Source organism: Magnolia sinica, chromosome 2 (assembly GCF_029962835.1).
Source record: "Magnolia sinica isolate HGM2019 chromosome 2, MsV1, whole genome shotgun sequence".
NCBI classification, from domain to species: domain Eukaryota; kingdom Viridiplantae; phylum Streptophyta; class Magnoliopsida; order Magnoliales; family Magnoliaceae; genus Magnolia; species Magnolia sinica.
Window position 1 is genome coordinate 49935503 of NC_080574.1, and position 13268 is coordinate 49948770.

At 39.9% G+C, this 13268-nt stretch overlaps 1 protein-coding gene across 1 annotated transcript; it reads left to right on the plus strand.

Annotated features, from left to right (window-relative positions):
• Nucleotides 1–12099: 12099 nt before the first annotated feature.
• On the plus strand, nt 12100–12787 carry LOC131228755 (auxin-responsive protein SAUR64-like). Its single transcript, XM_058224621.1, has one exon. The coding sequence runs from the start codon at nt 12112–12114 to the stop codon at nt 12724–12726; it is 615 nt and encodes a 204-aa protein (XP_058080604.1). The 5' UTR covers nt 12100–12111; the 3' UTR covers nt 12727–12787.
• The last annotated feature ends 481 nt before the right edge of the window (nt 12788–13268 follow it).

Genomic DNA, 13268 nt, shown 5'->3' on the forward strand with positions numbered 1-13268 from the left:
GGTCCTGACTCCTCGACCTCTCAAGATCGCAGGAGCACTACCCTCATGAGCCACATCAAAAAAATGGCGACCCTCAGGAGGCATGAAACAGGGATTGGCCGACTGACGGGAAGAGCCAACATCACTCCTACCATAATGAGGCATGCTACACAAGCAAAACCCACAGGTAAGCACCCCCTTACTATCAAGCTTAAAAGACAAAAGCCTCAAAAATTGAAAAAAGCCCAACTTAAGGTCCAAGTCAAAATTCAAAGCTTAAAGTTAAAGCCTTACTCAAAGCCCAAGTCAAATAGTGAACAGTTAAAGGTCCAAGTCAATGGTCAAGATTTTTAAGGCCCATCCTAAAGGCCCATTTTCCAAAGCCCATTCTCAAGGCCCATTCCAAAGGCCCATTTTTCAAAACCCATTCCAAAGGCCCAATTTCAGAGCCCATTCCAAAGGCCCGTTTTCCAAAGCCCAAATGCTCAAAAGCCTGGGCCATCAAAAGCCCACTTCTCAAAGGCCCTTTCTTTCGACCCACAACTTAGGCCCACTTTCACAAGTCCATACTTTCATAAGTCCATCTCTGGGACCACATATCAAAGTCAAGACACAACTGACTATATCAGGATCATGATGTGAGGCCCACTTGAGAGATCCCATCCGTATATCATGATAAAACATGGCCCACCATCAAAATCTATGCCATCAAAGCACTTAGGTGGGCCCCAAATCATCCATCCTATGGTCCAGATCATCCCACACAAAAAAAATAATGAAAAAGAAATAAAAGAGTGGGGTTCCCTTTCTTATCACACCCCACTCTAACAAAAAAAATATAAAAAATAACAAAAATAGAAAAATTCAGCTAACTCTTTGGCACAAAATAAAAAAATCTAGCAAGATCCAACGGTCCTGATCATGGTTCTCCCCGACCAAAAGAAGATTCAAGGCCATGGATAAATTCCTTCAAAAAACACATACTAAAAGGATCTAGCCAAAGCAAAACATGATAAAATCCACGAATCATCCACCTGAAAAGCAAAGAAGGTGAGAAGACTAGGAAAAATCATCAAGATCAAAGGCCAAAGAGAGTTTCCAGGGACAACAATGGTGTCCCTGGACGTCCAAGAGGTGAGAACAAATAGAGAAGGAGACCACACTCATTGGATCGGTGTTCAGCTCAAACCAGCGGACGAAAGCTCGGACCGGCGGTAATCAGATTGCCGTCGGCGGCAGTTTGACTGCCACCCCTGACCGGAAATACATGGGACAGCGGGCCTGACCCCTTTGATAGGATGGGACTCCGGATCTTCCCTTGGTCTAGTGGATAAAAACTTAAGAAAACACAAAGAAAGCAAAAAGAGAAAGATTCTCTCAACCCTCATGATTCTATCTCAAAATCTTGCGAGAAATTCAAAATCTCGTGAGAAATTGAGAATCTTAATGAAGTGCACCTTGGAAATTGCTGGGAAAATGCAAACTACACAAAAACAACGAAAAAAAGAAAAAAAGAAAAAAAAAGGAAAAATGTTAGAAAATACAAATATAATACAATAAAATGCCCCATTATTTCATTAGTGGAGGCCATCTGACTATCTGAGTTGTACAATAAAAACTTAACGATCACAACTATCCGTGAGATTGGACGGATTTTTCAAAAATCCAAAAATATTTCAAACCATTAGCCCCATTAATTTATTAGTGGAGGCCATCTGACTTTTCTACAAATAAAAACCGAACAATGGCGCTTGCCCACAAGATCGAATGGATACTTTCCAAAAAAAATAAAAATCCCCAAGGAGTCTAGTTCCAAAGGGAATAACTTCCAAACAAAAACTTTTAAAACTGCATGTGGCACGCAGTACACTGAGGAATCTTCCATATTCTCTAGTTGTGGCCAGTGGAAACAGTTAAATAAGATTTGATCCCTTCCGGTTTCTCCGGAGGATGATCAAATCCGTACATGATACATGTATGATTGGCCCGATCTCTATATTTGGACAGTCGTACGAATGCTAGTAGAAATGAGTGGATCTATCTCTGGAAAAAATAATCAAACTCGAAGTGACAACAATCAATTGTAACCAAAGTATCAAAATTAGCAGATTGCATGGCAAAAGATTACCTGCACATACCTAGTCCGAGATGTTCGCAATATTTGATTGAGTCCAAGTCGATGTAGTGAGTTCCCTGTAAGGCCGCACCAACGCACAGGGCAGCTAACCACTTTGACGATCAAATGGATCAAATACTCCCAGTGTGATTACGTAGCAAAGGAACGATAGACCAAACAGTGCGGGAATCCTCATAAAGCCGCACCAACGCACAGAGGCCCTACTTTTCAGACTTACCCTCCGATGCTATTAACAATTTGACGTAAAAGGTTTGTGATTGGTGACCCATAATGCCGCACCAATGCGTAGGGACAATCACAACGTTTTTCTCAACCCTCATGATATGTGCAAGTCATCTTTTTTCCAAACAATGGGTTGAAAATGATACCATGATAGGCAACAAATTCGAATCACTATCTTTTCTGACCAGAAGGGTGGGGTGTCCACTCGCTTTGGCATTCGATTGCTCGCAACCTCGGCCAAAGAGGGGAATCTTTAGACACCCCACCCACGCTAACATCTTGAAGAGACAAGGGCAATACAGACCATGATCAACAACCCGAACCCGAAACCCTAATCCAACCCCTACCCGAACCCGAAACCCTAATCCAAGCCCTACCCGAACCTGAAACTCTAATCCAACCCCTACCCGAACCCGAAACTCTAATCCAAATACTACCAGAACCCAAAACCCTAATTCAAACCCTACCAGAATCCAAAACCCTAATCCAAACCCTACTCAAACCCAAAACCCTAACCAAGCCCCACCCGAACCCGAAACCTTAATCCTAACCATACCCGAACTCAAAACCCTAATCTAAACCATTAGAACCTCCTAAACCCAACTTGAAATTCCAAATCTAGGACCCATTCGAGCCAAGTCAGCCTAGAAATACACCCGACCAAGCCAAAAATTCAAAAAAAAGACCACCGGACAAACCAGCGCACCACACGAGGACTGCACATTCGAGCTCGGCCCGAGCAGTAGTTAGACTACCACCGGCGGTGCTCCGATTACCTTTACTCGCCGAACGCGTGTGTCCTTTGAGCAACAGCTGGCACAACATCCGAAAGTCAACTTTCTCTAGGAATTACCCCCCTATCCGATCCTATTTACCATTTTACCAAGCCCAAGAGCCAATGAGAGCGCTCCACATAGTGTTTCTCTCTCCTCAACCAATCACCACTTGCCGCCTTAGCTTTTACCCCTCCTAAACCTTACAATTACCACAATGCCATTGGAGAAGGCTATAACTAGCCCTCTCTTCCTCTCATTTTGAACAACAACACCTTAAGCATCTCCACTTCCAAGAGAGTGAAAGAAAGAGGGAGAAGACGAGAGGGAAGGAGAGGGAAGGTGCTCTCAAGCCTCCCAAGATTTGATTCTTTAGCTACTCCCTAGCCTTTCTTCTTGACTCTTCTAGCCTAGCCCATGTTGATCATGATTAAATCCATGTTCTAGCCTATCTAAGTCCAAAGCGAAAGATCCACTCATCTCATATACCATCATGATATCTACTCCCTTCTTAACCCCCCTGCTCCTCTAGACTTCTAGCGAACGTATGCTCTATGACTTGCCGTAATATGGATTCTGTCACATCAGAAATTCCTAGTGGTCTAGTCCACTTTTTTTTACCTTTTTGCATAAGCATTATTACATTTACCTTCTAAACACGTTGTTGGACGTATGCTCTGTAGCTTCGAAATCTCGGATCTCGCCGCATCAGAAATCTACGTGTGCCTAGTCATACCTCGATCATATTCATCTTCCCTTGAGAGTATTCTATCACACGAATTAGAGACCGTACATTTGTACGGACAGAGAGGGTGTCTAACACCTTCCATCTCTATAACCGAGGTCCCCTACTCGGAATCCCAGATCGCAGACCAGGAGTCAACCTAAGGTAAGAGAGTCTTCGGATTTCTCCAATCTTATGTATTCCGCAGTTCTAGCCGACCGTGGGATTATAAGATTCATCGGCTAGTGGTGACTCCAACATCTACAAATTAGTCTAGTCACCCCCACCATCAAAACAAAAACATGCAAATCAGCGTGGGCGCCGATTTTCAATGTCCACAAACTCATTCCAATTTGCAAAATAAGAGTGTTTTAAGATTTTGACAGTCCAATCATTTCCACCTTTGATCCGGCCTTCTCTGGTCCATCTTTGCCATGAAAGTGTCAGTGACCCACTCTACGTCCCTTTTTATATTCGGATGTTCTAGTCATCCAATGGTCTACAGCTACATTCCCGGTTCCTCCCATAATGGTCCAATGATCGATCATTGAGGATCACCTGGAGATTTTTGTGGGGTATCCCTCGTCCACCCTGGTCTTCTTCACATGGATCTTTGCATGATGAGCCCATATCGAGTGGAGGTCTACCAGACTGGAAGATACTAACACTTTGATCATTGGATCACAAATAGACGGTCAATGAACAAGGTACATCAATGGTTTGTAATCAACACCTTACATTGAATGTCTAGGATGTCCCTTCTAGAAGATTCATGGAGGATCCCTATTCATGGTCGATTCAATTAATCGGATCTACAGTCTGGATTTCCGTAATGTGGGCCCACTTGTGTGGAATGGGCCTACCAGTACACGACGAACTTGTTGAAGCCAGCGTCCAGACCTGATAATAACTCCGCTTATATATATATATATATATATATATATATATATATATATATATATATATATATATATATAGTTGACAGAAATGTTCCAGTGCTCGCAGAGCACGTCATAGTGCTCGTACTAGCTAGGATTAATCCATTTCAAGGTTTAATCAATAAATCTGAACCGTCCATCAAGTATAGAACCCATCTCATTAATAATTAGGTAAAAATTTCACTGATCAAATCATCTAATCATCATTTTTTTGGCTCTATTTTCTTTAGCCATCCCTTTTCCAACCTATGGATGGAATTACTATAATTGTCTAACAAAAATAATTCTTAGAATCATAAGCAATCTGTGATCGTCCCTTAAAAATAGATGGATCAGATTGTTTATTGGACCTATTTTTGTGTAAACAATCTTGACCATCCATATTAAAAGCCATTCATCAACGGTTAATATCTGTTGGATTTTGCATGGCAACACAGAAAAAATGGTCTGGACCTAATGAAAAATATGGATGGAAGAATTGAATTGGATTAGAATGTCAGGACTCTGAGAACACTGGAGCATTTCATAGTTAAAACTGACATACTTTACTATCAAAATCATCCCATATCAGACAAACTGACGTAATTCCGTTACCATAAACTCAATGGGAGGCCACATGTAATAGCCCCAAATTAGGCAGAGAAGTCGGTGATTGAGTGTCAGTGCAAGTTGGCTGTGTAGGCCACGTGCGGGGATTAGATACTGTAGATGACAAATTTGGATAGAGGAATCGTACCATACCTCATGATTATGGTCATTTATGACAAGTGGGGCCCATAGTAGTAATTAAGCCAGACCATTGATTTATTGCATCCCATTGTTGATAGACTGCAAATAGAAGATTTTTCTAGTTCTGTGGCCTAAAATAGATAGTTAAGAATGGAAATGGACCCATGGCCTACGTACAACTGAAAAGCTTCCCCAACCACGTGGGTTGGCCAGAGAAGGATGACATGCACCCACATGCATTTGTACATATGACATGTATCTACCATATCCATTACTAAGTGGCCATGACAATTTTACCGTGCAAATTAGGGCTGAAAGATCGGCCGATTGAACACCCATGACCTATCCAACATTGGGTTGGGCTTGGGCAGGATGTATCGAGTCCGATCTCAGGCTTGGGCTATATAAACACAAACCCGATAAAACTTGGGTCAGGCTCGGGTTGAGGTCTTGGGTCGTCCGACCCAACCCGATCAATATATAAGTTTCTTATGAATTATAATTAAGCGTGGATTATATGTGTTGAAGACATAGGAAATTCCGATGTTGTTGGGTCTCATTGGTCCACATCATTTCCAATGACTAGAGGTAACAAGATATCTAGATTTCTCTCTCCCAAATAGATTGTGCTACACAACATGACTTTTAAATGAGTAGTTGTCCTATATTTTAGCTTGTTTGTTTAGAGTAAATGAAGTTTTATGATAAATAACTATATATATGATTAATAAAATCACAGATATAAAAAATAAGACGTGTATTCAAATATAATATATAAACTAATGCAATCATTAAAATATTAGCATGTATCCACCCGATCAACCCGACGAACCCAACTGAACCCGTTTGGGTTGGGCTTGGGTTGAGAATTCCCAACCCGAGTTTGGGTTGGGTAGGGTTAGGGTTGAGGTACAAGAACTTTGGGTTGGGCTAGGGTTGAGCACCAACCCGACTCAACCTACCCGACTTTCAACCCTAATGCAAATTGTCTTTGCATAACCATGCAGTTTGGATTTTAAAATGAATTTATAAAGGATTTCAAAATTAGAAAAAGGGTATGTATGTATTTTGAACACACTTGCATGAGTTGTGAAATATTTTACCATGAATTAAGGATATGAGCATTTTTCTCATTTTAAGTTTTTGATTATCATAGCTTGTTGGGCTATATATATATATATATATATATATATATATATATATATATAGTGCCGGTCTCCTACTAACTGTATTGCATGGAATTTATGTGCGAGCTTTCATGTACGTCGTAGGATGAGGAAAGCAGTTGGGATTCCACTGCGTTGCGAAAGAGAGTCTTTGGAAAAAAGACTCTCTCCTATGCTCACGCCGAGGGAGGCGGATTAGCTACTGCCAAGTTGAGCAGTGAGACTTAAGTGACGTCACCAAGTTTTGTGGGCCCACCTTGATGTATTTGTTGTATCCATACCGTCTATCCAGTTTTAGAAATCATTTTAGGACATGAGAAAAACAATGAGCATATCGAAAGCTGGAGTGGACCCCACCACAGAAAACAATAGGGAGAGAGACACCCACCATTAAAAGCTTCCTAAGGTCCACTCTGATGTTTATTTAAGATCTAATCTGTTCATAAGTTAACTTAGACATTAAAGAAGGGAAAACACTAATATCAGCTTGATCGAAAAACTTTTGTGGGCCTTAAAAGTTTTTAATGGTGAGCGTCACTATCTCCATTGTTTTCTTTGGTGGGGTCCACTCAAGCTTTTGATCTAATTCATTCTTTGGCTCATGCCATAAAATGATCTCTACAAATGGATGGACGGTGTGGATACAACACATAAATCATAGTGAGGCCCACATAATTAGGTGATGTCACTTCAATAGCAAGTCTTCTCAACCAGTCAGTTTTGGACGGGGATTGCGTTCTGCGAGGTGAACAACAATGTTTACATGCCATATGCAGCCCTACGAGGTCGACAGTAATGTTTACATGACATCCTTACCGTTCATAACATCATTTCTATTGAGATAACTAAAAACAAAAATATTATCTTGATTCAAAACTTATGTGGCCCCATGAATATTTAAACCGTGGACATTCAATTCTCATGTTTTCAGTACACTTGAGTATTGGATCCAGTTCATTTTTTACCCCATGTCTTAAAATAATCTCAAAAAATGGATGAATGGGATGGATTTCTCATAAACATCATGGTGCACCCCACCTACGTTTTAGCGTTGGAACTTGATGCGAAAGGTTTTGGCAGGAAATCAGGAAATGGATTGGCCGATAACCGGGTAGCCAATGGCTAGTGGTCGATGCTCCGTGAGCCCCACCATGATATGTGTGTTTCATCCATTCAGTCCACCCAATCTTTTATATCATTTTATAGTATGAGCCTAAAAATGAGGTTGATCCAAATCTTGAGTGGACCGCAAAGTGTTGATTGAACGCCCACCATTAAAAACTTCTTGGGGCCACAAAAGTTTTGGATCAAGCTGATATATATATTTTCACTTCTTCCAAATTTGTATGACCTAATCAATAGATTAGATGTCAAATAACCATTACAGAGGCCTAGGAGGTTTTTAGTGGTGGACTTTTAATCAAATTTCTTTTCCATGGTGTGGTCCACATGAGATTTAGATCCACCTCATTTTTGGTATTAAGATATAAAATTATCTTTAAAAATGGATGGACGGCGTGGATAAAACTTATAAATCATTATGGGGTCCACATAGAACCGACCACTAGCCACCTGGCTAGTGGCAGTGTACTAGCCAAATCACGTCCAGAAGTCTGGATTGGAAGTGGATTGCGTCCTGAGTAACTCCGTACCCTAAGTGTACTAAGTAAAATCCGTGGGGCCCACCATGATTTATTTATTTTATCCACTCCGTCCATCTATTTTATCATATAATTTTATTACGTGAGTTCAAAACTTAAGCCTATAAAAATCTTAAGTGGACCACATCATAGGAAACAGTATGAATTGAACATTTACCATTGAAAAATTCTGGGAGGCCATAGAAGTTTTGGATTAAGCTGATATTTTAGTTTTCCCTTCATCCATGTATTTGTGATCTTATGAACAGATTGAATGACAAATAAACATCACTGTGGGCCATAAGAAAATTTCAACGGTGGAAATCATTATTCCCACTATTTCCTGTGGTATGGTCCACTTAAGCTTTGGATATGCTTCAATTTTGGGCTCAACCACTGTAATGATCTGGAAAAACGGATCGATGGTGTGGATAAACCAAATACATTCATTATGTGCCCAATGATAAAAGCGTACTGAGTAACTCAGTACGCAATTCGATTTCGTCTGGATCGGACATTGTACCACACACGAGTGGAAATGGATTGGCTACCCCTTGCCACTAGCCATGTGGGCGCCATTATGAAGTATGTACTTTATCCACACCCTTCATCCATTTTTAAGGATCATTTTAGAGCTTAATACAAAAAATGCGACAAATATAAATCTAAGGTGGACCACACCACAAGAAAACAATAATGATTGGATATCCACCATTAAAATCCTACTAAGGCCCTATTGTTTATTTGACATCCAATCTATTGATTAGGTCATACAAACCTAGATGAAGGGAAAAAAACAAAGATTAACTTGATCCAAAACTTATATGGCCCCCAAAAAGTTTTTAATAGTCGACGTTTAATCAACACTGTTTCAATCTCTCCTTATTGTTTTTTGTGGTGAGATTTACTCCAGCTTTCGATATGCTCATTCTTTTTCTCATGTCCTAAAATGATCTCTAAACTGGATGGACGGTGTGGATACAACAAATACATCAAGGTGGGCCCACAAAACTTGGTGACGTCACTTCAAGTCTCACTACTCAACTTGGCAGTTGCTAATCCGCCTCCCTCGGCATGAATGTAGGACAGAGTCGAAGATTCTCTCTTTCTCAACGCAGTGGAATCCTAGCCGCTCTCCTCATCCTACGGCGTACATGAAGGCTCGCACATAAATTCTATGCGGTACAGTTGGTAAATATATATATATATATTATATATATATATATATATATATATATATATATATATATATATATATATATATATATATATATATATATATCTTTTTGTAGCCCAAGTCTCTTTTTTTTTTTTGCTTTTGTTTTTGTTTGTTTTTTTTTTTTAAAATAAAATTTAACTTTACAATTTTATTAATAAACTTAAATTATATATTAATGATTTTTTTCCCTAATTAAAAAAAATAGTTTGATTTCCACGAATTGTTGATTACTTTCACGACAGCTGTCTATTTGCATTTGTGAGACCCTGGATCCAACGAAGTGGGTGGGACTCTTGTCTGTGGGCTCCCTATGATGTATGTGATTATATCCACACCTTCCATCCGTATTGAAAGCTCATTTTAAGTGATGATTAAAAAAAATGTAGCAGTTCCAAATCCCAGATGGACGACAGTACTGGAAACAATGATGATTACCCATTAAAATCTTCTTCTGGGCCACGAGGACTTTGGATCAAGATGATATTTGTGTGGCCTCTTCATCTAGTTTTTTGTGACCATATCAACGGTTTGGATGACAAATAAGCATTCCAGTGGAATCCATGGAGCTTTTAGTGGTGGGGATTCAATCACGACTGTTTCCTGTAGTGTGGTCCACCTAAGATTTGAGTCAGCTTTATTTTTGGATATTGCTTTAAAATGAGCTTTCAAAGTGGTTGGATGGTATGGATTTAAGGCACATACATCACTGTGGGCCCATAGTCAGGAGTCTCACCCATATCTGTTGATGCGGGGTCTCACCTAATCCGCTCCCCTACTATATGAATGGGTAGGCGACAATTTGGACTGATAGTCCCAGATTCATATCCACGCATTTCACCCACGTGCTGTTGTCGCTCATGCTACGTGTAGACAGGTCAATGTTGATAAACCATGGCCGTTCAAAATGATCACCATACAGATAATGACCCAAATTTCACACACCTATTCAGAAATGACTAACTGGGCCCCACAATTGCAAATCAATAATTATACTGAAATTGGGCTGAAACTTGTCTGTTAGTTGATATATGATAAACGGTCAAAATGGACACTAATCAACAGCTTGAAGTCAGGAAACTACCTTTCATAAATCAAATATTAAAATTGTCCAGTGGGTATTATTTTAATTCTACAAACTATTGATAATTAATCACCTTCACAAATCCAAATGTTACATCACACTCTTGTGGGATATTTAAAAACTCCTGTAAATATTGCAAATATTGCAGAGATTTGGTACGAGAGGACTCTTCAAGTACAACGAACAGAATAGTTGCATTAGCATATTGATCTTTTGATTGGTTTCAATTCCAATAATTCTATGATTTATAAGGAAGCGGATTGGCTGATGTACCACACACCAGCAATCTAGCTGGTGTATTGACATCAGCAAGTTCTGTGGGTCCCATCATGAGGTATGTATTATATCCAAACCGTCAATCCATTTTGTGAGCTTGTTGTAACGCTTGAGAAACCAAAAAGAAGATAGATGTAAATATCAAGTAGACCACACTTTAAAATGCAGTGGGGGATAGAACGTCTACTAATGAAACCCTTTTGGGGTCACAGAAGTCGTGGATGAATATGATATTTGTTTTTCCTCTTCATACAGGTCTTTTTAACCTTATGAACAGATTGGATGGAAAATAAACGTCATGCTGGGCCCTACAATTGTTTGAATGGTGAAAATCATTATCCCCGCTGCTATTTGTGGTGTGGTCTAGTTGACCTTTGGCTATGATTAATTTTTTGGATCATGCTCTAAAATAATCTCGAAAAATGTATGAACGGTGTGGATATAAGTAACAAATACATCATTTTGGGGCCCATTTAACTCTAATCTCCTTTGAACTGAGCTCGAGGAGCGTGAGCGCTCGTCTTCGCACGACACGTATATAACTGGTGTGTGGTACATGGGCACGGATTGGATACTGACAAGGTGATGTCACCAAGCTCGGTGGACCCCACCATGATGCGTGTGTTGTATCCATACCGTCCAACCATTTTTAGAGATTGTTTGATGGCATTACAAAGAGAACGAGATAAATATAAAGTTCAAACAGACCCCACCATAGAAAATAGTGGGGACAGTAACATCCATAGTTCAAAACTTCTTAGGGGCCACGGTAGTTTCCAATCAAGCTGATATTTTTGTTTTCACTTCATCTATCTCTATGTTAACTTATGAATAGGTTGGATCTCAAAATTACATCACGGTGAGCCCTACAAATGTTTCAACGGTGGGTGTGATTGTTCCCACGGTTTTCTGTGGTGGGTCCACTTGAAATTCAGATCTATTTCGTTCTCTTTATAAAGCCATAAAACGGTCTCTAAAAATGGTTGGACGGTATGGATACAACACATGCATCATGGTGGGGTCCACAGAGCTTGGTGACGTCACTTCAGTAGCGATTTCGCTACTGACCTTGTCAGTATCCAATCCACGCACGTGGTACACCAGCCATTCCGCTTCCGATTTTTAGGTAGAATCGTATACATTGTTTTATGGTCTGTCAGAGATAAAAGGAACGGACGGCTTACAGTGGCTTACCATCATGAAATTATCGCTGAGCAAAATCCAAGCATGTCCCACATCCCAAACAATCAGCACATGGTTTTGCATCCTTTGCACCCCCAGCTTGAGAAATCTACCCTCAAACCTGGGGTCCACCCTCGCAAATATATAACTGATTGCCCTTCATTTCTTTTCTACACAGCAAACCAACCACACTCTTACAACCAAAGATCTAAAAATCTCTACTCTGTTGCTCAAAGATCTGCACCCATGGCCTTGATTCAACCCAAGAAGCTTGTTAAAATGGCCAGGAAATCTTTCTCAAGAGCCGACATAGCAGCAGATTCCAACACATGCAGCAAATCGATAGCTGATAAGGGTCATTTCGTCGTCTACACCATAGATGGAAAGCGTTTCATGGCTCCTTTGGAATACCTTGACAGCCCCATCTTTCAAGAACTGTTCAAAATGTCTGAAGACGTGTTTGGGTTACCAAGCAATGGGCCTATCACATTACCATGTGACACTGTTTTCATGGACTACGTTATCTCGTTGGTCCAAAGACGCATATCTAGAGATGTAGAAGAGGCTTTTCTCCTCTCCATAGCTGCGAGCCGGTGCTCAGCATCTTCATATCTCTCTCTACGGCAATCCAATCGACAAATCCTTCTCAATGGCTTATGATAATTCTCTAGTATATGCAAATGGACCCTTGTATCTTTTTTTGCTTTTTTTTATTTTTTTTTATTTTTATTTTTTAATTTTAAATTTTATTTTTTAGGTGTATATATGAGTTCTTCTCCATATTTGATTTTTGTTTCAATGGGAGAATGATAATGCAAACCATTTCTAGCTTAATATTATTCATATTCCTGTTGTATTTTCTCTTTATTTCGTGTTCATGATGCCTGTTATGGTAACAATTGTAGGTAGACCTGATTTTTTATTTTTTTAAAACTGCTACTAGCAAACCACATGCAACTAGTCACAAGTGCAAACATACCACACATGTAGGAGATCTGAGCTGTTCATTAACTGGGAGAGGCGGATTAATTCCTCTGTACCCAAACAAATTAGGCTGGTCAACATATTGGCCTTCGGACTATTTGTTTTCCGTATATGCTGTGTGGACCATTAAATTTCATATTGAAACAAATATCAGTGGAACAATGATTTTCACTGTTAAAACATTCATAGGGCCCAACGTAATGTTTACTTACCATCCA

What these genes read in the sequence shown, in the direction of transcription:
- LOC131228755 (XM_058224621.1), top strand. Translation starts at nt 12,112, where the DNA reads ATGTCCCACATCCCAAACAATCAGCACATGGTTTTGCATCCTTTGCAC.